Source organism: Chrysochloris asiatica, unplaced genomic scaffold, assembly GCF_000296735.1.
Source record: "Chrysochloris asiatica unplaced genomic scaffold, ChrAsi1.0 scaffold00008, whole genome shotgun sequence".
In the NCBI taxonomy this organism is placed as follows: Eukaryota; Metazoa; Chordata; class Mammalia; order Afrosoricida; family Chrysochloridae; genus Chrysochloris; species Chrysochloris asiatica.
The window spans coordinates 11,132,253-11,158,487 of record NW_006408526.1 but is presented as its reverse complement, the minus strand read 5'-3'; the positions used below and the strand labels follow the sequence as shown (position 1 = coordinate 11,158,487).

The 26,235-nt window shown below is 35.3% G+C and overlaps 1 protein-coding gene across 2 annotated transcripts in view; it reads right to left on the bottom strand.

Annotated features, from left to right (window-relative positions):
• The window catches only part of DYNC2H1 (dynein, cytoplasmic 2, heavy chain 1), a 369,106-nt gene that overhangs the window by 267,922 nt on the left and 74,949 nt on the right, over positions 1 to 26,235 (bottom strand). For both annotated transcript variants that reach the window (XM_006833779.1, XM_006833780.1), the window contains exons 30-40: positions 25,108 to 25,227; positions 20,099 to 20,249; positions 17,186 to 17,391; positions 14,882 to 15,064; positions 13,914 to 14,096; positions 12,137 to 12,360; positions 11,278 to 11,393; positions 6,457 to 6,656; positions 5,376 to 5,640; positions 2,992 to 3,199; positions 603 to 732 (exon numbers count right to left, since the gene is read on the bottom strand). In XM_006833779.1, coding sequence (XP_006833842.1) covers positions 603 to 732; positions 2,992 to 3,199; positions 5,376 to 5,640; positions 6,457 to 6,656; positions 11,278 to 11,393; positions 12,137 to 12,360; positions 13,914 to 14,096; positions 14,882 to 15,064; positions 17,186 to 17,391; positions 20,099 to 20,249; positions 25,108 to 25,227 — 1,986 coding nt within the window. The remainder of the gene's footprint in view (positions 1 to 602; positions 733 to 2,991; positions 3,200 to 5,375; positions 5,641 to 6,456; positions 6,657 to 11,277; positions 11,394 to 12,136; positions 12,361 to 13,913; positions 14,097 to 14,881; positions 15,065 to 17,185; positions 17,392 to 20,098; positions 20,250 to 25,107; positions 25,228 to 26,235) is intronic.

The following is a 26,235-nucleotide window of genomic DNA, read 5'->3' as shown; positions in this document are numbered from 1 at the left end:
TCACCATCTTTTTTCAAATTAGTATTAGAGCTTGATTTTGTTTTTGATATATATGATACATATGTAGGGACTTCTGGTGTGGCTCTACAGGGTCAGCACTTGTCTGGGAGCTATAAGGTCAGCAGTTCAAACCCACCAGTTGCTCTTAGAAACCCTAGACACGGTTGTTATGAGTCGAAACTGACTCAATTGCACTCAGCAACAACACATTGACTTATGAGTAAAAATCTGAAAGTAAAATGATTTGACTTGTTAAAATTAGAAAATTATCTCCATATACATTTCAAGATTGTTCAGTAAGCACTGCAAGGTATTGTGAATGAGAAAAGTGTAGACTAACATAACAAAAATATATGCCAAGAGTGACAATGACTTTTCCCAGCAACAAAGCAATCTCTCTCACCCTCCTTCCCAAAAAGCAGCTATATGAGGGAGCTTCAGAAAGTTCATAGCTATATAAGGGGCTTCAGAAAGTTCATGTAAAATATCTTGTAATTCCATTTTCCCATTAAATTTCTGAAGCCCCCTTGAATGTTGGCAGCACTTTTAATCATCCTACTTCTCTCTTAAATGATTAATTATAAATATTATAGTTAACTTACCTGCTTTAAAACCCATTGTAAAGCCTTTTCAAAATAATCTCCAATCCAGTTTTCAAGATCATTCCTATATTTAGCAGGCTGATTCCTTAACCAAGATTTTATCAGAGAATTAAGGTCCGTCTCTTCATCACTGACACAGATTAACACACATATGCAAGAAGAAATATTTCATAAAAAATTATCAATTTACTTTCAAAATAAATTTCTTTTCCAAAAAAACATTATTCTACACATATTTTTTTATCTGCTACTACACAAGAGGAGTCCTGGTGTGGCACAGCAGGATAAGCACTCAACTGCAAGGCCAGTTTGAACCACAAGGTTGTCAATTCGAACTCACCAGCCACTCCTTAGAACACTATGCAGGTTCTCTATGAATCGGAACCCACTCGATGGCACTTAACAACAATACAAGAGGAGTCTTTGTGTGGTGCTGTGGGATAAAGCACTGGACCACAAGGTTGGTTTGAACCACAAGTCAATGGTTCAAACTCACCAGTCACTTTCTGTAAACCCTATAGAGGGCTGCTGTGAGTCAGAATCGACTCAACAGCATGGCAGTGGGCTACGTGAAGGTAAGCTCCATAAAGATAAACACTCATAAATGTGAATTTTACTACTTCTATATACTGGCTCTCCTAAAGTGTCTAACTTAATGGCATATGCATAATATATAGCCACTGTTGTTGTAAAGTGCCATGGAGTCGGTTCTGATTCATAGAGACACTGTATAGTGTTCCTGAGAAGCAGCTGGAGGATTTGAATTTCTCATCTTGTGGTTAGCAGTCCAATGCTTATCCTACAGGGCCATACAATAGTCATCAAAAAATGTGACTATAAACTTACCTATTATCCTATTTTTCTCACAAGATTTTGATAAGAACACATTGAATAAATGTATTCTATGTATTGAATATGGTATGGAAATGCTGCTAAAACTAAAACCAAATGTTTTCAATAATATCTGAGACTATCACAAATTGTTCGCTATCATATTTGAGCATGAGCACTTGAATCAATATTGTTTCCCAAAATGAATACAAATGGATTGGAAACGTTTATTTTAAACTTTTTAGATTTCTGTTCTATAATCTTTTGCTTATCAGCCTTTAAGTGCCCATCTGTTTTAGGACAATTTGAAGCCCCTTTTTAGCTGTTGCATCACACATAATATTGTAATCAAATTTGTTCAGGTTGTTTTTCCATAATTATTTTTCACTTATTTGATAACATTGTTGTTGTTCTTGCTGTCAGGTGCCATCGAGTCGGAACTGACTCATAGCGACCACATGCACAGCAGAACGAAACAATGTCCGATACTGGGCCCACCTCACTACTGCTGCCACACTTGACGCCATCAATGATGCCACCTGGCCAATCCATCTCATTGGGGGTCTTCCTCTTTTTCTCTGACCCTCCATCTTACCCAGCATGACATCCTTCTCCAGCAACTGTTCCCTCCTGACAATAAGTCCAAAGTATGAGAGATGAAGCCTAGCCATCTTGGCCTCCAAGGAGCACTCTGGTTGCACTTCTTCCAAAATAGATCTATTGGTTCTTTTGGCAGTCCATGGCACTTTCAGTATTCTCCTCCAACACCACAATTCAAAGGCATCAATTCTTCTACGATCTTCCTTATTCACTGTCCAGCTTTCGCATCCATATGAGGTTATTGAAAATACCATGGCTTGGGTCAGGCGCACCTTAGTCCTCAAGCTGACATCTCTGCTCTTCAATACTTTAAAAAGTTCCTGTGCAGCAGATTTGCCCAATGCAATACGTCGTCTGATCTCTTGACTGCTGCTTCCGTGAGTGTTGATAGTTGATCCAAGAAGAATGAAGTCCTTGACAACTTCAATCTTTTCTCCATTGATAAGAATGTTGTTTATTGGTCCAGTGGTGAGGATTTTTGTTTTTTTGACATTGAGATGCAATCCATACCGAAGGCTGTGGTCTTTGATCTTCATCAGAAAATGTTTCAAGTCCTCTTCACTTTGAGCAAGCAAGGTTGTATCATCTGCATATCGCAGGTTGTTAATGAGTCTTCCTCCAATACTGACACCACGTTCTTCTTCACAGAACCCAGCTTCTCGTATTATTTGCTCGGCATACAGGTTGAATAAGTATGGTGAAAGAATACAACCTTGTCGCACACCTTTCCCAATTGATAACATTGTAGGAATGGTTAATTATTCATGAATTCTGATGGATAGTCTCAGGTATTATTTAAAACATTTGGTTGTAGTTTTAGCTTTTTAGCAGTATTTTCATACAACGTTCAACAAATGTTAACAAATTACCCATATAACATTTATTTGCTAACTATAAAACCAAAATAATAGTTGAATACACTTAGCATACAATGTATTCAAATGTTCTTATGGCTTACCTAAGAAAGATCATTCCCATTCGGGATATTGTGGCTGGTGAAGCACAACTTAAATCATGAGTTTCAAATACAAAGTTAACATTTGGGCCAAACTGAATCCTTTCTCCACTGGGCATAGTGAGTAGTCGATTATCATCCAATACAGAATTCAGAGATTCTATCCATTCAGGGTCAATATCACCATCACAGATTATCCATGAGCTGACATCTATTTTCAAACCAAAATATTGGAAATGAAACAAAAGGAAAATATACATATTAACAATAACTGAAAATAAGGAATAAATTATCTCTGTTTTTAGCAGTGATTTTCATAAATATTATTACGTATTAGTGGATCTAAACAAAAAGAAAAAAATTTGAAATTTTCATGTCAGTTCAGACTGCTAATGTGCAGTCTGGCACATGTACAAATCCTAGCTCAGACAACCAAAGACTCAGTTATCTATCAAATGATAATGTGCAGTGCCTCTGTAGGATAAGCCTGGGACTGCAAAGCACAAGCCCAGAGGTTCGAGTCCACCAACAGTTCCACAGAAACAAGATGAGGCTTGCTGGTACTGCAAAGATTTAAAGCCTCGAAAATCCTATTGTTGTTCTAAGTGACGTCGAGTTGGTTCTGACTCATGGCAACCCGGTACAGAGTTTCCAAGGAGCAACTGGTGGGTTTGAATCACCAACCTTGCAGTTAGCAGTCTAGTGCTTATCCTGCAGCACCATACCAGAATGCACTCACTGGAAACCGTACATAGGGTCACCATGAGCCAGTCAATATGACAGCACTTAAAATCAACAACAATGCTTTACTGATCTACAAACATACAGAATTAATAAACTCATTATAAGAAAACCTGGTGTTGGACACTGAGGTATTTTCATTCTCATGAGTCACATGTAAGACACTATTCAAAAGAATGTATGCATACTTGCTGTGTGATATCTTTTTCAGAAAATGCAAGAAACCTACTACTCAGTGCACTACACTAAAACAAGAAGTTCACCACTGTCATATTGCTGATATTATAAAAAGGAAGCAGATAACCTCAGAAGGGAGAAGTGACTAAGTGGTGTGTACAAGTCTTTCCACAGACAAATCATTTTTATCCATCCATCCTAAAATGGGAATTGATCTTAAACTGTACTTGGGCCTTTAAAATAATTCAAAAAGGAATATATCACTAGTACAAGTGTGACAAATCACTGCAGGTAATATGTCATTTTACATAGAAAATGAGGTAATATCTTAATGTAATATTACATATAAAAATAAGGGACTACATTGAAAATTCCTTAGCATTATGAACGTTCCACTCATTGTCTTAAAAATAGCTATTAATTATGATCTGGAAAAAAGTGGGGAGTTTCTTCTAACTCAGGGGATAAATTTCTTTAAACACAAAATCAAAAAATTTACACCAGGAAGTCTATTGTTTCACCACTTATATTTTTTTGAATACTGTTTTCTTTTTCTTTTTTAAGCTTTTTATTGTGACTTGGGTGAAGTCAACAAAGTAAAACTACTCAACAATTCATACATACTTTGTTTCACGTTATTTACAGCAATTTCTCATTGAAACATCACTTATTAAACTTCCTCCATGTGTTTTCCATCTCCATTCCGCTTTCTTTCCTAATCCTTCTAAACTTTGTCTTTGGGTAAACAGTGCCCTTATGATCCAAAATGGTTGATTATACTAAGATGTGCATAACTCCGTGGTTTTTGTTCCTCTTATACACCTATTTATTGTACTGTTGAAGATTGAGCCGTGGAGGTGAGTTCGTTTTCAAACCTGAAGAGTGATTAAAGGCCATAGTCTCAGGAGTTCCACCAGTGTCTAAATGATAGGTCAACCTGGCCTATTTTATCATTTTGAAGTTCTTTTCCACATTTTGTTCCTTCTAAGGAGATTCTTTTCAGAGTAGTTGGTAATAATGACCAGGCACCATCAAGTTCTTCTGGTCTTAGAATCCTGGAGATTGATGTTTCACATGGGCCATTAGTCCACTGGACTAATTCAAAATACTACTTTCAAACTATTAATAATATTCACAAACAATTTTAAGCACAAATAAAGATTGTCATCTTGCTTATTTTATCAATTCACCAAATATTTGCGATTCATTCAGTAAATTAATTTATTTGCAAACTAAATGTCATCCAAATTAATCTGAGTTTAAATTATAATAAAAGTTTTGTAGTGTGTAAGTCATGAAAAATATCATGTATCTTGGGCCTCTCTACAGTAAAATAGTTTCTAATATCAAATTACGTCTTATAAGACAGTTTATGATAACACATAAGTCTTGATAAGAACAGCATTATAGAAAGATTCTATCATTGTCTAAAAGTTAAAGAACACAGTGAATCATGAATAGAGACCAACCTTGAGGTTCTCGAACCACTTGACGAGCACTATGTGTCAAAACACCATCAGACCATTCCCTTGTATCCATGTCAATATGGCCTAATAATTGATGTCGTGGCATAGCTTTGGGATTCATGGTATATTGTTTTACTACTTTGCCAATTTTACAAAGTGCGGCCCTTAGCATTCTCCAAAGGGTTGATTTGCCAGCACCACTTGGACCAACAATAACAACTCCCATTCTCTGGCGTAACTGTTCATACAATTCCAAAGCCTTCTTGATCTAACAGAAAAAATTAGTTGTCATTAAACAATTTACAGCGTTCAATCATACTCAGTTTTGCTCCCATTCTATAACATTTTCTCTGTTGTAAAACATGTAAATTAAACCTTTGATTTCTCTAGTGGAAAATAAAGCTTTAAATAGAACAATACCTAAGTAAATGTGAATGTACAATTACAGTGTGATCTTTAAAGGTAGTGCTTCATTAAAAGAAACAAGGATGCTTCCAACTATTTGGCAATAAAATATATTCATTATTTAATTCACTCATGCATTCATTAATTCAACAAAAAATCTGAGACAAAAGTATTCACTACAAACATGTATCTGTAGTTCACAATAAAAACCTTTAAAAGAAATTTCTCCTAAGCAATTATAAAAATAAAACACATCATACATATATGCAAGGGCTTCAAAAAATTCGTGGAAAAATAAAATTTCAAAAAATGAAATTTTTCCAAAGCTTTTGGAAGTCTCAGCATATAATCAGATATCAAAAATATGTAGGATGGATCTGTTATCTGCCAACCACTCTGATAGGTACTAGAAACAGAAAAGTGAGTAAAAACAGACACACATTCTACATTTCACAGAGATTCCTATATGGATGGAAACAAATACAAATGAAACATTCAATAGTATATAAGAAAAAAAAGTAGTAATAGCACATGGCAAGGGGGCAAAATCTGGACTTAAAAAGCAGAGAACACGTTCCTGAGAAAGTGAGGTTTAAGTTGAAAGATTAAGCATAAACTGATTCCATAGGAATTACTAGGAGATAGGATCAACATATTATAAAATATTATTGACGGTTACCTGATTGGGTATGATTTCATAATTGGCCTCCTCAAAGACTTGCTTTAATGCAGCACTTAGTTCATCATATTCTACTTCCTTAAAGTCAATGCCAGGAAAGACATCTTTAATCAGTGCATCAAACCGGGTACAATCGGCAAATGTAAACTTCGACATTGTATTAAGTCTCAGAGCTTGTACCACAATATGACTTTCATTAGCTAGAGAAAAAAAGTTTCATTTTAAAATTGCTATTAATTTAAGAAATACACAGTTTTTAAAGTGCTCTACAGTCTTAATGGAGTCCTGGTATGGTGTTGTGGGTTACTGCAGATCAGTTTGAACTGCAAGGTCAGTGGTTCAAGCTCACCAGCTGCTCCTGGGAAAACCTATGCAGGTTCACTATGGATTGGAACAAACTCAATGGCACTTAACAACAGCAAAAACGTACTGCATCATGTAAACTGGCAAAATTACCTTACTATCTTATTCTGAAAAATACATATCTCTAAGCGATACGGACATTGTTCCACAAAACTGGACTTCCACGTGCCCGTAATAACAAAATAACATTATCATTTATAACTGCATAGTACTTCGCCATTTACATTGTATCATGTAATCCTTATAACAACTCTATTAAGTAGGCAGGAAAAGTATTATTATTACTCTTCCATTCTGTTGTTATTAGGTGTTGGCAAGTTGGTAATGACCTACAGGAACTTTATGTATAACACACAAAACACTGCCCAGTCCTGCACCATCTTCATAATCGCCGCTATGCTTGAGCCCATTGCTGCTGCCACTGTGCCAATCCACCTGGTTGAGGGCTCCTCTTTTTCAATGACCCTGCACTTTACCAAATATGATGTTCTTCTCCAGTAAATTGAATCTCTTAGCATTTGCATGATTCAACAGAGAGTGCATGGCAGTATATATTAGAGCTGGGATTCGAACACTGGTAAACTAATTCCAGATTCTCTGCAAACACAGCAAACCCTGAGTTGGGAACTACATACAGGCAACTCCGATTTGTCCTTTAATGTTATATAAATTTGTCCTCACATTGAAAGGACTGAACCAATCCCTATCATTGTTGAGGTGACTTAGAGTGGGATCCAACGCACAGCATTCCTATTTACAACAGAAGGATAATCTGCCAGTGTCAACCTCACAGTTTTGTTATGTTTGAACCCACTGTTTTGTCATTATGTCAATCCATCTCATTGGGGGACTTCCTCTTTTTCACTGACTCTCTACTTTGATAAGCATGATGTCCTTTCTGACTGTACTTCTTCCAAAACAGATTTGTTTGTGCTTCTAGCAATCCCTGGTATTTTCAATGTTCTCCAATACCATAATTTAAAAGGAGCTCTGGTAGCATAGTGGTTACGAATTGGGCTGCTAACCTCAGGGTCAGCAGTTCGAAACTACCAGCTGTTCCATGGGAGAAAGATGAGGCTTTCTGCTCCCATAAAGATTTACAGCCTAGGAAACCCTGTACAGGGTCACTATGAGTCGGAGCCAATTCCACGGTACATAACAACAACAAATCTTCTCCAGTCTTCCTTATACGTCATTCAGATTTCACATGCATATGAGGCCACTGAAAACACTATGTCTTGGGTCAGGCACACCTTAGCCTTCAAAATTACTTCTTTGCTATTTAACGCTTTAAAGATGTCTTGTGCGATACATTTACCTAATTCAATAAGGCATCTGATTTCTTAATGCTGCTTTCATGAGTATTGATTATGGATCCAAACAAAATGAAGTCTTTGACAATTTCAATCTTTCCTCTATTTGTTATTACTGCTATATGTCATCCAGTAGATTCCAACTCACAGTAACCCTGTATAGGGTTTTCAAAATCAGCTGGTGGATATCGTAGTGATTACAAATCAGGCTGCGAAACTCAAGGTAAGCAGTTTGAAACTACCAGCTGCTCCGTGGGAGAAAGATGAGGCTTTCTGCTCCCGTAAAGATTTATAGCGTCAGAAACCCTATACAGGGTCACTATGAGCCAGAACCAACTCCACGGCACATAACAACAACATTTATCCTATGGAGTCTTGATGTAATGGTGTAGAATAAGGACTGCACTGCTAATCACAAGGTGAGTGGTCACTTTGAGTTGGAACCAATTGATGGCCCTTAATAACACCAACACTTAACCTACAGCGCCACACCAGCACTATCTCTCCATTTATCTTGATGTTATTTATTGGTCCAGTTGTGAGGATTTTCAATTTCTTTACACTGAGGTGTAATGTATAATGAAAGTTGTAGTCTGTGATCTTCATCAGTAAATTACTCCAAGTCCTCTTCACTCCCAGCAAGCAAGAGTGTGTCATCTGCATATCACAGGTTGTTAATGATTCTGCCTCCAATCCTGATGCCACGTTCTTCTTAATATAATCCACTTTTTCGGTCTGCTCAGTATACAAAGCTGTCCAAGTTGGTTCTGACTCATAGCAAACCTGAGTAGGGTTTCCAAGGCTGTAAATTTCTACAGGAGCAGAAAGCCTCATCTTTCTCCCACAGAGTGAATGGTGGAGTCAAACTACTGACCCTGCTGTTGGTAGCCTAAGTGTAAACCACTATACCATCAGCATTCCTGATACAGATCTTACTCACAACAAATTCTTCATCACAATTACCTTCACCCTAAAGTCTGTAAGCAACTCATCTTGCTCTTAATCTCTGCCATTGGCTACTTCCCCCATCTCTTAAATTATAGGGAACAGAAGTTATCCAAAGAAATTTAAAATCAACCTTTATTACTCAAAATAAAATACAGATTGCACAAGGTCCCAATCATTGAACAGTGGTTTCTGAGTTGTCAACAGGTAAATTAGTTCAATCAGGATTATTTATCTGGAGTGTTCCAATATAAACATTTTTAAGGAAGAACAACAATTTGCTGTGTATCTGCAGTTTTTAAATCACTGAAAATGCTTCATACATGTTCTTGTACTAAAATAATGCTAAACAAGAGCCACAGGCACTTGTTCTGACTTACCTATAAATTTGACTTAAAGACACTTATGAGAAAAACACATTCATATTCGGGGGCTGATGGTATACCAATATTGCTTCTCAAACATTTTAAGTCCTAAGATTAAAACCGAGCAAACTGATCAATAATCTTTGATCAGTCTTATTTAAAACTAACTCAAAAACTCATTTTAAACAAATGCAAACTTTAAACCGAGATCATTGTCAGACTCTCTTATTCTCAAGGACACTAGGTGATGATTGATAATATATATAATACAGTCAAAGAAGCTGTTTTGAGTCTGGTATTTTTCCTTCAATTGCTTCATATCTCTATGTTTAATATATATGAAGAGGCTGGGCCCAATCAGAATTTATTTCAACTGAGATCATCAACCATCTTTATTTATTGTTGTTTTTGCTAAGTACCATCCAGTTGGTTCCAACTCAGTGACTCTGTAATAGGGTTTCTGAGAAGCAGTTGGTAGGTTTGAACCACCAACCTTTTGGTTAATAGTCCAATGCTTATCCTAAAGTGCCACATAATTTGAGAATTTCACAAACTATCTATATGTACCCTGGCATATACCACCATAACAACAGACCTGAAGTTTGCTGTTGTACTTAGGTGTTTTAGATTCGACTCCGACTCAAAGCACTCTGTATAGTTTCCTCATGATTCAAAACAACCTTGCACTTCAGTGCTTACCCTACAGCGCCACACCAGGTCTTCGACCGAAAGTAGTCTCTTTTGTGGGTTGAGTAGATTTAGCAACTTAATTTAAAAAAGAGTTTTAAAAAAGGTAACTTTATAGTGGAGAGAAGTGATAAAGTTAACAAAACCAGTGTTGCCATGTGGTTACACTGACACAATATTATGAGAAGAGCATTTCACTTCTCTAGCAGTCTTTCTAAATACTCACAGCTCAATTTAATCATGAGAAAAATAAGTGGAAAACCAGAATGGGGGACACTGTACATGGCACCTGGCCAATCAAGACTGCCAAGGGAAGGGAAATAAAGAAAGGCTCAGAAGCTGTCATAGGCCAGAAAAGACTGCGAAGATATGATGACAAAATTCAGTGTGCTACCTTAGACTGAGTCCTGAAACAGAAAGAGGATATGAATGGAAAGAGGTGAACTCCGAATAATGTCTAGAGTTGAATAAATAAAGATGCACCAGTGTCAGCTTGCTGGTTTTGACAATAACACAATAAGGAAAATGAGGTAAAGGATATATTGGAATATTCTGTACTACCTTTGCAACTTTACTGTATATCTAAAACTATGCCAAAAGTATATTTAAAAATTTTTCAAATCTTAAAATATAAAAATAAAACAAAAAAAAACGAAAATTTCATTTGGCATACTAGCTCACTAAAAGAGAAAATTTTGGTGTAAAGTTCTACATGTTTCAAAGATTTCTACACTTGTTTTAAGACCAGGCAATAAAATTCTTGAACTCCACTTCAGATCTAGTGAACTTGACACTTTGGGGCTGGGTCCAACCTATGTCTTAACAAGTCTCTAGGTGACTGACCCTCATACACAGTAACATCTGAAAATTAGACTAAACTATTCTTCTACATATTACAGTTACTTAATAGTCAATACACATTAGAAAGTCAAAAACTATGGAAATCTGAACAAAGTCTTCACATTAGTTGAAATACAATGTATCAATTATAGTTCAGTAGTTCGTAAGATACTATTGATGGGTGAAGGCAGAGGTAGAGAATATGGGAACATTCTATATCATACTTGTGATTTGTCTGAAAATATAAATCTATTCCAAAATTCAAAACTTTTTAAATATGTTATCATATTTGGAATCATCAATCATACCATTCTGTTTAGCACCATTTTTCTTCAGCTGTCTAAGAAGATTTCCACTTCCTCTCAGAACTGTCTTCAATGCTCTTAAACCCCAATCATAATGTTGCTGAGGTGTCAAAAGTTCCCTGAATTAAGACATGAAAATCTTAAGAATAAAGTAACTCTAAGAAAATCTTATCATCATATCCAAAGAAATGCAGACTTTAACTACTGATTCATAGAAATGAGTACTGATATTCCATTAATTTAGACATGAGAGTCAATCATACAGAATGATCACTCAAGTAAGCTGTTGAAGACAGACAGAACACAAGTTTCATGATGAACCTTACATATTCGAATTAGCTAATTATCTTAACAAAGATACTAATGGCATTACTATTACCTTCATTCTAAAGACTCTATAATTAATTTCCTCTAGCTCTCTCAATCTCAGGCATTGGCTACTTCCCTCTATCTCTTAAGTTATATGAAGCAAAATTCTAGGTTGCCCAAAGAAGTTAAAAATCATACTCTATTACTAAAAATAAGACATAGTTTGTAGAAGGTCCCATTCAAAGAACATTAATTCCTGAGTGGTCAGCTGGAAAATTAGTTCAATGAAGATTATTTATCTGACATATTCCTGTATAAATATTTTAAGGAAGAAAGGCAAGATCTAATGAATAGTAAGTAAGAATAATTGTGAACCAGATATGTTTTTTATTGTTGAAACTAAACTCTGTAATGTCAACATCTTAAATATAATATGTTCCACTACGAAAAATCAAACAGGTAAGCTGGGTGGAAATAAAAAATGATAACTAATAACAATTATCAATCACTAAAACCAAAAATATATATAAATATTTAAAACAGGAAAACTCACCTAGATAGATTGAAAATAGCTACCAATTTTCTGCCCAATACTTTAGCATCTTTAAAGCCTTCCGAATAGAGAATAACTTCTGCAATAAGCTCATTGTCTGGACGAGACATGGCTACTGGCCTGAAAAGCTGCTTAAGATTATCAGGCAGTTTTTGTCTTCCTCCATAGCCTTTTCCAGCAGGATTCATAGTGATAAAAATTCCAGAATTAGAATTCATTTCAATCTGAAATATTAATTGAAAATATTTATTAAATATTTGAAACTATAAATGTAAAATATTGTTAAGAAAAATCTCATTATGACATGTTTCTACAAATAAATCTACACTTTAGTGAACAGTAACTTCCAATATTCTAATCATTTTCTTACCCAAAATAGAATTAGTTCCTTAAAAAAACACTTTATAGAGCATTTCTATAATTGCTTTTTTGAGGATGAAAGTTTAAGAGATAGCAATTAGTTTTCATGTCTATTCATTCAATATGTAACCATATTTACTAAAAGATTCTTTACTAAGTACTTGGAAGACAACTATAAACTGTAGTCAGTTATGACTCATGACTTAGAGTTTATGGTCTACTGAATAATACAGAGGCTATCACAGACAGATTCTACAACAGGAAAAAGCAGAATATCATGAAAATACCTCATAGGAGCATTTCCAGCCAAACAGTAAGGCTAAAAAGTTAAATTAGGATGTATGCAAATAATGAATGGGTAATTAAGAAGAAGAAACACCTAGAATAGAAAAACCAAGAAATCTGGCTGTAAAGAAAAGAAAGCAATAGTTGAAAGAGAAATGGATCAAAGAAAGGCTCGTGTATGTGCTAATAATTATTAAGATGAAAAAGATGTAATTATGTTTAAAGGCTGATGAGATCTAGGTAAGGAAGGCTGACGCTATAAAAGGAATAGCTAAAAGAAGGCTCCTAGGAAGCAGGCAAACAAAGCACAGAAAGAACGGCTAGCACTGGTTAGGTGAAAGGAAAACTTTCTTTTTTAAGAGGAAAAAAGGAAGAGAGACAAAATAAGGTAAATTTGATGGCAAAGAGATAAGTCTTAAATAATAGCTTCTCTTTTCTTTGTAAAGGCAAAGTATAAGCGTATACGTATAAATAACATGTTTACAATTAAAAATAAGTATGAACTTTCTCTGCCTATTCCCAGAAAATGTGCGTTGTGAACATGTTATTATTACAGATAATGGAAAATGTTCACACTTCTAATGACTTTTAGTGTGTCCAGCACTAGTAGCATGAATTTAATTTCCTGTGGGGAAGAGTGAGGAGGAAGGGAATGCTAAATGCTTCCTGCTTAAACATTTACACAAAACAGTGATTTGAAACAATAGCTTCAGAATTAGACACACCTGAACTCAATTCCCATCTATGCTACTTTTAATTTATCAAGCCTTGGTTTCCTCATCCATAAAGTGAGAGACAGAAAAAAATTAGTATCTGCCTCAAAGGTTTTGTTAAATTTTAAATGAGATAATGTGCTAACATACTTAGCACAGTGCTGGCATAGAGTGAGTGAGTGCTCAATAAATACTAATAAATATTATTATAACTGAAATATTCAATATTGAAAACATGAAAATGAATTATGCAATGGGAATAAGAAATCTCAGAGACACTTTATAGACAAAAAGGTCTAACAGTAGCAATAAGGGTGCCAAAAGATGACAGAACATTGCCTGAATATGAGTAATGCCAAGTTTCATAAAATATTTTAATTCTTTAAATTTATAACATATTTAATAGTTGAATTCTGTACCTCTTTGCCAAGTAATTCACACACAGCTCTATGATTCTTCAAAGCATCCTGGATTGTCTGGATTTGCATGGATACAGCAGATAGTACAGATTCTTCCAGTCTATTGAATTCATCAAAACAACCCCAGGCCCCACACTTCACCAAGCCAACAAATATCCGCCCCATTGACTTCACATCAATGCCCTTCAAAATAACAATAAAAAGAGTATTCATTAAATAAGAAAATCTCTAATAATCATTTGATACTTATGTCATTTAATCCTAAAGTCAAGCAAATCATGTCACCCAGTTTGCGCTTCTTTCATTATTTTTTAACTTGGGATTAAATAGGTACTCTTTCAAGGCTGAGGGCGTTTTCAATGCAGAAAGCAAATGCTGTGTACTAAGAAATATATATTGAAAACAAAAATAAGAATGTTTCAGTTCATTTTTTAAATAGAAATATAAATTTTATACAGAATGTTCCCCAAATTATAATATTGAAGGAATTTAAGGATTTTCCTGTTCTACTCAACATTTTCTTTATTATAAATAAAATTTTACAATGTAACATAAGCCTTCAGTCCGTATTTAAAATTATCCCTTTGCAATTGTTCTCCTTAGAAACATGTGGTGACTACCATATTTCTACTATGTGCCATCTCTCTTCATTTTACTTACAATTAAAACAAATGCTGAGTGTGGGGGGCAGGTTTACAGAGTATACCCTTTGGTCGGTTGATTATGCATGGAGGGGATTGGAACCATGGCAATGAAACGATATACAGTGGAATGAATGTAAAACTAAAGTTCTCTCATGTAAACTATCATATAATTCACAATATAACATTAAAAAAACACACAAATGCTATCTGCAAGTAATGTGAAAGTAAAATGATTTAAAAATGAACTATTTCATATATAAATTCATGAAATTAAACCAGATAGATGATTGACATGCTATTGTATGTTTTGGTAAATATTAATACCTCATCACAATTAAACACTAAAACTTGTCTTCCAAGAAGTCCACCTAAGGCCTTTACTGATTCAGTTTTTCCAGTCCCTGCTGGTCCATATGGATTTCCTCCTAGCCCCATCTTCATGGCTTGAGTGAGCGTTAAGTAGCACTTGTCTGTCAATGGAGTATAAACCAGCTTGGGAGCATTACCCTGCACAAGAAAACACAAAATCAGAATGTTCACATTCTAGTTAATATATATTTATATATAGAAAGATTCTAGTAAAAACTCAACCTGCAATAAGTAGGTTAAAGTTTTGACAACGAAAACTAGCCAAAATATTTTTGTAATAAAAGAAACATTCTAAAAGACAAACCAAATTTAAACTTATCCTCAATGAAAACATTGTTGGGTTTTCCAAATACTTCTTTCAATTTTTTCCCCTAAATTTTATTTAATTTTGTTGTTGTTGTTTCCAATGTCCACAGTAAAACATACACCAGTTCAATAGCTTCTGGATGTGCAATTTAGTGACACAGATTAATTCTGCTCCCCTTCTTTTCTGAGTTGTTCCTCCTTCATTACCACAAACTCACATCCCCTCTAAGGTTCCTATCTAATCTTTAAAGTTGCCACTGTCAATGTGATCCCATATGGATAATTCTAACAAGAGGATAAAACACAGGTAGACTTTTTTAAGCTAAACTATTGTTTGGTTTTAAGAAGCCTTCAGGGGATATTTTTGGTTTAAGGCTTAAATGTTATCTCAGAGCAATAGTTTCAATGGTTCATCTACCCCCATGGTTCTAAACAGCAAAAAGCTCATGGAATTGTGAATTCTGTGCTGTATTTCCCCCCTTTTTATCAGGATTCTTCTATGGACTCTTTGATCAAAATGTTCACCAACGGTATTCAGGCACCATCCAATTCTTCTGGTCTCATGACAAAGGAGACAGTTTGTCATGGAAGCAACTAACACACATGCCATATTCTTCTCCTATTCCTGACCGTCTCTCTTCCTGTGTTGCTTCAGGTGAACACAGAGACTAATTGTTGTACTTTGGATGGTCACTTGCAAGCTTTTAGGACCCCAGGCACTATGCAATGACTAGGAGGGATAACAAAAGTACTATATACATTATTAGACAAATTAATTGGTATGTCCTATGAAACCATGACCCTAAACCTTCACACCTAGGAACCCCATCCCCTGAGGTGTTTGGGTGTACATGAGCAGCTTCAGAAGCTACTCTTTTTCCTTTTACCTTTGTGTCAATATATTTATCATATCAGCAATTTTTGTCAATTCATCTTTCTATTACTGTACAACGTACTAACAGAAATTCCAATAACTGCCTATGCAACCTTACCCTCAAGTTTATAATAATAACACAAAGATATACTTCTAAGACAATACCAAATATGTATTATACAATGATCATTCCGTTTCATATTTTTTAATCCATATAAGGGGGTTTCAAAAAGCTTGTGGAAAAAAATGTAAATAAAAGAGAATTGAATTCTTCCATGATTTTTTTTTAAGCGCCCTCATATAGTTACCTCCATGAATCTATGATTTCTGAAAACCAGAGGAATTTTGGAGACCTCAAAGTATGATTAATTTTTCAAATTCTTTATTAAATTATTTGATCTCGCCAAGTTAAATTCCAAAATTTCTACTAAAGTATAGGAAAAACATACAGATTCCAAATTTTGGGCACAGTTTGTATGACTTTTCCTTAATTTAGGTTAAACAAATCTGACCCTCAAACCACATTTCCTTTTTTAGAGAACCAAATGGAAGCTCTCCAAACATATGCTTATTAACAAAATTGTCAAATACATTTTGATGATGCATTAGGACAAAACAGCAAAGAGGATACTGCTGGATTTTCTGAGAACATACCACATGAACTAAATTATCTGTTTGAAAGTTCTTCCTTTACTTTACAAACTAAAATAATTTAGCAAAAATATTTTGGTGTATTTATAATTTCTCTCATTTTGGCCTTGTTTCTTTTGAAGTTGGCTATATTCAATTCCTCTTAGAGATCTTATTTCAAATTCCATATGAATTCCCACTCAGAAAAATGTTAAAGAATTCAATATATCACTGGTAAATTTAATGCTTTTCAAAATAGAATGTTTTTTTCTTACATGACATGTTTTTAATTAATATGAAAAGGGAACACAACACACACATGCACACAAAGTATTCTTAAAAAGTCACTATGAAAATAAAAATAAAAAATACTTTCTTGCAATAGAAAAGTATCTTAAAATAAATAATTTCTAACTAAACCAATAAAACACTTCTGACAATAGTCATACCTGATACTCATAAGTATACTGAAGTTCAGAATCTACCATTTGAACATAACACGTATGATCACTTTTCATGTAGAATCTAACTTGTTTTTTCCAAGCCCAGTCTTCAGTTGTATGAACTTGAACTTGATTCAACTGCTTCACCACATCAATATTATGGATAATGTCAAGAATTAGTGCTTTAAGTTTAAGCTCCAGAATGCCAGATTCTGTACACAAGGGAAACAGAGAAACTCTCATCCTGTGACTTATGTGCTTTATGATCATATGTATTCAAACAATTTTTATACATTTGAATAATACAGCATATAAGAACATAGACAAAAAGAATAAATAAATGTCAAATTCACCACTAAATAATAAGAATTTGTGTATAAAAACTGAGACATCAAAATCCAGTGGGGAGGGGATCTAGTTCTAATTAAGGTAGGTTAAGCACACTCCACACTATCTTTCCCTCTGACTACAGGTATTAAACGTGAGCTGCACTATTTGTTGGAACAGAAAAACTGGGAAAGAAATTAGCATTAGAAGTACCAGTATGTTGTTGTTGCTAAGTGTTGTCAGGTCGGTTCCGACTCATGTTGACACTGTATAGGGTTTCCAAGGAGTGGTTGGTGGGTTTGAACTGCTGGCCTTGCTGTTAGCAGTCCAGTGTTTACCATACACTGCCACACCAGCACTCCATAGTGGTAATGTGCCTTCAACACGCTCTGATCCCAGCACTCACTGAGCTGCTATTTGTTGAATCGGGATAATTGGGACGAAAACCAGCATTCGAAGTACCATCATGCCAGTGGTGCATGTGCCTTCAAAGCCCACATCCCACTTCTGTTAATCTCAGGCCTGAAAGCTAGAAAACCAGATTGGTGCAGACAGAAAGAGTAATAGGAGACGTTCTCTAGTTCAGGTTGTAGGAGCAGGAAAGGTGTCTTGGTAGTGTCAATGCTGGCAGCTGCAACTCAGAAGTGTCTAACACTGAGGAACATGAAACTTTCTCTGAAATCAGAGAAGTTGTGGTCCTAAGAGAATAGGACAAACTACAGTTGTATTATTATTTTTTCTTTCTCTCTGTCTTCCTCTCAAATGGCTCAGAATACGGCATAGCCACAGAAAGTGTGCAGCAGAAGGGAGTCCCAAAGGACAAAAAGGGAAGCCCAAGGGAACTGGAAATACAAGGGAGATCACAGAGTGGAAAGAGATTGGAAAACAAGCTGTTTGATGAGTTATTGGGCAAACCCTCAAGCTTCACATGAATAAATCTAATCTAAAACAGCACATCAAAAACTTTGAGAACTGGCCACTGGCACACGTACAGGACAGATGTAAATAACACTGCAAAGGCTTTGAAAAAAGAACTGACACTGAAACCACAATCCACAGGTCATAAGTAGCAGCCTGAACCCAACCAAATCAATTGTCTGCTTAAACAAAAATCATGATCACTCGCTAGAGGATTTACACAAGATCCAAAGTCTCATAAGAATATTCCAAACACCCAAAATGCAATCTAAAATTATTTATCATAAGAAGAGCCAAGCAAATGTCAACTTATTTAAGAAAAGACATGAATAAATGCCAGTGCTGAGATAGCACAGAATTATCTGTAAAATATTTAAAGTACTACTGTAAAAGTGTTCCAAGTAAAGGTAAACACTCTTGAAACAAATGAAGTAAATAGAATGACAAAGCAAAGAAATAAAAAATATATGGAGAACCAAATAAAAATTTGAGAATATAAACAATACAATAACTGCATAGCCTCAACAACAAAATGGAAACAACAGAGGAAAGAGTTGGTGAGCTTGAAAACAGCAAAAAATAAAATAAAATTGGTCAAGCTAAACAGAGAAGGAAACAGTTTTGAGATTTAAAAAAAAAAAAAAATTGAGCACAGGATAACTTGAAAATGTCTAACATTCACATCACAACGAGTTCCATGTGGCGGGAAGAAAAAATGCAGAAAATATACTTGAAGAAATAATGGTTGAAAACTCCCCAAATATGATGCAAACCATAAATCTACAAATTCAAGAAGCTCTAGCACTTCTGTTGTTGTTGTTGTTGTTGTTGTTGAGTGCCATCAAGTTGGTACCAACTCACAGCAACCCTGTTTAGGGTTTCCAACGAGCAGCTGGTGAGCTTGAACTGACGACTTTGCGGTCCTGTGGTCCAAAGCAACCTTGCAGTTCAGCACAAAAAACAGGGGTACGGGTGGGGACCTATGCCCAGATATATCATACTCAACTACTGAAAACTAAAGAAATAGATAAACTCTTGAAAGCAAGCAAAAAAACAACACTTATAGAAGAATAACGACTCAAATGACTATGGATTTCTCTTCAGAGAGCAGGGTGGCAGCCAGAAAGAAGCAGAAAAACATTTATAAAGTGCTAAGAAAAAAGAATTGTCAAGTGAGAATTACATACCCAGTGAAAACATACTTCAAGTTGAAAATATTCATTATAAAGACATTTTATAATGGGAGAAATCTGAGAATCCATAGCCAACAAACTACTTAAACAAAATGCTAAACTTTTCTTCAGACAGAAAAAAAATGATTCCATGAGGAAAGGAGGGACAACAACATCTGGTAATAGATTATTTTCTTCCACTTAAGTTATTTGAAATACATGTGATGGCTTAAAGCAAAATTATAACATGTCTCATGAAGTTTTCAATATAAAAGACAATTACAATATAAAAAGGAGAGGATACAGAAATCTCTATAGTGGTAAGGTTTCTAAAATCCACAGAGTGGTAAAATACTTTATTCTAAGTAGAATATAAAAACATATTCTACAAGTATGTATATTGTAACTACCAAAAAATATACACATACATATATAAATATATACTAAAATCACAATAGATAAAATAGCATAGAATAATAAAAGAGGGAACTTTTTTCCATACCAATATTCCCTGGATCCTCAGAACTTGTATCAATGTTAGTGTAATGCTCCAATTTATTCACCAATTGTGTTTCAATCTGATGAAGATTATGATCTTTGATGGCATTTTCTACATCTTCAGTGAATTTAATCTGCTCTGCCAAACATAATACCTGTTGAATCAAAAAAAAAAAAAAATTATTTAGGCTTTTTTAAATTTTAATTTAAGGCAAGACACCTTTTCCCAAACTTCCAATTGTATATTGAAACATGACTACAGCAACATAGAATAGATGAAAAAGTATGTGGTGAAGCCCAAGTCAATCTCTCAGAAATCATCTTTTATCACTCACCAATAGCCCTGTTTTCTCATTCTAGAAGACATTAAGGTTGTTGAAGGCCTTTGTATTTTCTGCCCCTGACAATCTTCATAAATGACTTCATTTGCACCAGTGGAATGCAAATAAATCAAAGTATTATACATTCTATTTAATAAAGGACAATCTTCTCATATGTCAAAGCTATTTCTCAGTATTCTAGTGAAGTCTACAATTCAAAGATTCCAGTTTTCTCTTAAATTAAATAAACCCACTGCCATCAAGCTGACTTTGGCTCATAGGGACTCTATAGAGGAGGGCTGGATGGTCCCATAGGGTTTCCAAGGCAATAAAACTATGGAACCAGACTGAAACAGCTTTTCTCCCACTGAGAGGCTGGTGGGTTCCAACTGCTGATATTTTGGTTAGTAGCTGATCACTTAACCATTGCATCAACAAGTTCCTTTAAATTATTAAAAGATCTGTCTTAATCTTTCAAACTGATATCCATAAATAGAATGTAGGTATAGGTCAAGACGGATGTCTTTATATAAAACACTGCCCGAGAGGCTTTCTGTAATAGCACCAATATAACTAAATTACTGATAGAGCAAATTATAAACTTAAACTCCTGCCTTTGAAATTTTTAAAAAACAGTGTAACATAGCCCTTTCATGAACTAGAAAAATCAATATCCTTCTTTAAACTAAAGCCATGATCAATTACTACTGAACAGATTTGTTTCTTCTGTATATATTTCAGTTTCTTCATGAATGATATCAAATGCCTCTAATCATTACACTAGCTCATGCAATTATATTGCAAGTATATAACATATGCATTTTATAACATACAATAGAAGATTAGCTACTATCTTTCAACTTTAAACATTCTTTGTTGTTGTTGTTTAGTGCCATCGAGTTGGTTCCAACCCATAGCAACCCTGTATAGGGTTTCTGAGGAGCGGCTGGTTAGTTTGAACGGCCAACCTTGAGGTTCAGATGAGTTTGCAGTCCAGCGCATTAACCCACAGTGCCATACCAGGACTCCTTAAACATTGTACATATGGCAAATTAAAGTTCTTGTATGGAAGTGAATACCAATTAGTAACTCTTTCGAGGACAAAGTCACCTATTCCATACTGTCTAGTATAAAACTCATTTGTTTCTTTAATCAGATATATGATGAAGCATAAAAGCAAATACAAAACTGCTGTTTGAGAAAAGGCTTTGCTGTATATACAAGAATTCTTATACTCTATACAACAACAACAACTATTATTACACATAGGTAGACGGGCTCCCATTTGGGGCTCCCAAGTGTTCAGTTGCTACATGTAAACTTAAAACTCAGATATGTGGATTTCTTTTCAGTCAATAATACTGAATTTCTTTATTGCAGATGCACATCAATAATCTCAATATTTTTAACACTCTGCCACACAATTTCTGTGGGATGCAAACAGATATGATACATCTGGAAAGGCACTAGCTTTATAAATTACCTGAAATGTAAAGGTCAGTATTGATGCTTTGCTTATATTATATGATTTAACCTTGCTACTGTAGGTAGAATGGTAGAATATTTTATATTGTATATAAGATATGGAGTCCTGGTGTATTGCTAAGGGTTAATGCGCTGGACTGCACAGTCGATCTGAAGTACAAGGTCGGCGGGTCAAGCTTACCAGTTGCTCCTCAGAAACTCTATACAGGGTCACTGTGGGTCAGAACCAACTCGGTAGCACTTAACAACAACAACAGCATATAAGATATATGATATAAATTATAAATATGAAATATAATGGATGCTTTATATTCAATTTTATATTACATGTAAATATATTTCCATATTGTATTCTCTTACTTGTCAAAATCTTTAAACCTTAAACCTTTACCCAAAAATATCTCCTTAGGATAAGCACTAAACTGCGAACCACAGGTTGGCTGTTTGAGTTCACTAGCAGCTCTGCAGGAGAAAGATGAGGCTTTCTGCTCCCACAAAGATTTACTGCCTTGGGACCCCATGCAGGGTAGCTATGAGTTGGAACACATTCAACAGCATGTAAAAACAATATCAAGAAGTCTTAAAACCAAACAATAGTCCAGTTTAGCCAGTAAGGAATGTCTGCCTTGAACACTGCACTCTTTCTGAATCTACCTATATGGGATCAAAGTCAAAACTGCAACTTGAAAAATTAGGAAACTTAGGGGCAAAAAGTTTCTGTTAGAAGAGGAAGAACAACTTAGAAATAGGATGAGAATGGTTCTACACCTCAAAAAAATGTACTAATTTCAATGAATTGTTGTACATGCAGAGCTAGTTTAAATAGTGTATGTTCTACTGTATATATTCTAAACAAAAAGAACAAAATTAAATAAACTGGTTCTTTAAAAAAAAAAAAAAAACCTATGAGACAGTTCTAGTTAGTCACATGAGGTTTTTTTTTAAAAAAAGTGTCACTTAGAATTAATTGGCAAAGGAAGTATGTGAACTAAGGTTGGACAAATTCTTTCTACTTTAACATGCTCCTTCCCTCTAGCTCAAGAAATGCCTTTTCTATATTGTTCCAGAGACTTACAAAACTGTCTTTAAATAACTGAATTAACGGTATACTCCATACGATAAGCACTAGACTGCGAACCCCAAGGTCTGCAGTTTGACCATGTCAGCCCCTCTGCAGGAGAAATATGGAAAGATGAGGCTTTCTGCTCCCACAAATATTTAAATCTTGGAAACCCTATATAGGGTTGCTGTGAGTCAGAACTGACTTGACGGCACTTAACAATAACCTATACCAGATATTCATAAAATCAGCTACACTACTCAATCCCTCTATATAAATATTCTTCAGATAATTTTTTTGTTTTGTTTTAAGTGCTAATAAACTCATATTCTTCATTTTTCTATATAATGAAATCTTCAAATTTTGATATTTCACATTTTACTTGGCTAATCAAAAGCTCAAAGGTGAGCTTTTTTTGATTGAGCGTGAAATCTGGCCGCTTTCTGTAGGCTATTTCTACTGGTATATGATCTTATACAACTGTCACTATTCTAGACAAATTAGTATACAATTCTTGATGTGATGTTTTTGGTTCTTTCTTTGTTTTATATTGTGTCCTTTATAAGTCAACTTACAGCTTATCTGAAAGCTGGTAAAGTATCATCAGTAAACATGTTCCGAGGTAATAAACCTAGTTAACTCTGACTCTGCAAAGCACTAATTACTCAGTGATGATTACTTTTCTCTCCAAGAATTTAAGATTTGTTAAACACACTTGAGTTTGACTCCCAATGGTAAAATATGCAGAATGAATGAATGATTTAAGAATCTAAACAGTTCAAGGTATTCTATTTAATTTCTAATACTTTAGTTTCCCTAAAGTATTTCATTTTGATAAATAAATAAATAATTCTGAAAACTGTTGGGAAGATTGTCCTATGAGAAACAACAGAACATCTTACTGCCTACCTTCTACGACTCCTAAGAACTAAAGTTGCTAATGACTTATAGGGTCAGTTCAAAACAGTAATAAAACAAATTTGTATCTAGTATGTGTGGAGTCCTGGTGTGGCGCTGTGGGTTAATGTGTTGGACCGCAATGTCGGTTTGAACTGGAAGGTCGGTGGTTCAAACTCATCAGCAACTCCTCAGAAACTCTATACAGGGTGACTGTAGGTCAAAACCAACTCAGCGGCAAAACAACAGCAGGAGTCCTGGTGTGGCGCTATAGGATAAGCACTTGAACTCAAGGTTGGTTTGAACTAAAAGGTCAGTGGTTCATATTCACCAGTGGCTTCTCAGAAATTCTATACAGGGACACTATGAGTCAGAACTGACTCGAAAGTACTTTAACAACAACAACAACAAGTAGTGTTTCTAATGACTGTTGGTGGTGCAGTGGAATAAGCATTGGACTACTGACTAAAAGTTCAGTGGTTCAGCTACTCTGTAGGAAGAAGTTGAGGCAGTGTGCTTCCATAAAGATTACAGTCTAGGAAACCCTATGGAGCGGTTTTATTCCGCTCTCTATATAAAATTATGAGTCAACTCAATGATAGTAGGTTTGGTTTGGTTTGATCAGTGTTCCAGGCATGAACTACTATTAATGCTGAGCTGCCTCAAAACTCTGTAACCCGCCATGTGATCTAGATCTCTGCTTCTCTTCCACTATTACAGTTTAGTGTTGTTTAATTATACAAGGGAGTTTCAAAATGCTCAAGGAAAAATTAATTTCATTATCCCTTAACACCATTTTTTCACAAAATTCTTGAAGTCCCTATACTTAAGACCTCAGTTCCAATCTTTTAGATAGTTTATTGTGGAAAGTGCACGGGTAGTGCTTAGAACCTGTTTATCTCCATCAACAAAAGACAAGTCACCCTGAACTCGGAAACTCCTCCATGCTTGATCCTCCCTCTCCACCTCATTGATCAATGGCCTTGGTGGCTTAGAGATTAGCACACCTGCTTGAAAGTATCTGAATTATAGCAAACAAATGGATTTAGACTAGTACTTCACCATCATGAAGTTCAACACCTACATTTTACACTTCAAGAAATTAAGACCCAGAAGTTGAACATGATGCACATACTACATTATAGATACATGGGAAACAAGGATGCTAATTGTCTGAGTCTCCTGACCTTTAGGTTAAGAATATTTTCATGACATCATGCCTTCATATATCCCATATATAAGGCCCACTACCTGTGAAGGGAACAGTGATGGGTCTATTGCACCTTGAGAACTTCTTCCAATAGTAACACATTCCTTCAGCAACTGTTTCAACGTTTCTTTCATCTCTAAGGATAAATCATTTAACCAAGTCTGAAAATAAAATTTAAAAACGATAAACATAAGTCATAAAATAAATGCACCATCCATTTACTGCACTATTCTTTTCTCTGAGGAGAGATGATTATAATTTCTTGACTCCCACATTCCCAAAATGCATTACAAGACATATTGGACTACTTACTAAAATGTTTCTTTATTAATGAAACATTTAAATAACTTGAAAAGAACAGTATATTCATCTCTTAGGATAATGGTAAGTGTGAAAACTCACAAATTTGCGGTTAGCTATCACTATCATAGAGTCCTGGTGTGGCATTGTGGGTTAATGCAGTGGACTGCAACGTCAGCTTGCACCACAAGGTCAGCAGTTCAAGCTCACCAGTCATTCCTCAGAAACCTTATACAGGGTCACAATGGGTCGGCACCAACTCGACAGCACTTCACAACAACATCACTATCATATCTATAAGCTTATATATCTATCATATGTTGTTGTTGTTGCTAAGTGCCGTCAAGTAGATTCCAACTCAGCGACCCTGTATAGTATCTCCGATGAGTGGCTGCTACGGCTGAAAGGCAACATAGTGATTAGCAAGCAGTTCATTGCTTATCCTACAGTGCCACTCCATGTATCATACAGATAAGCATATATATAAGCACTGGACTGCAAATCACAAGTCAGCAGTTCAAACCCAACAGCTGCTCCATGGGAGAAAGACGAGGTTCTCTGCTCCTGCAAAGATTCAGTCTCGGAAACCATATACACAGGGTCACTCTGAGTCAGAATTGCTTGATGGCACTTAACAACATCACTATCTCATATATATATACATACGTATGTTTGGGTACATACGTATGTATAGATGGAGCTCTGGTAGCATAGTGATCACGAGAATCGGGCTGCTAACCTCACGGTCAGCAGTTCGAAACTACCACCTGTTCTGCGGGAGAAAGATGAGGCTTTCCGCTCCCGTAAAGATTTACAGCCTCGGAAACCCTGTACAGGGTCGCTATGAGTCGGAACCAACTCCACGGCAC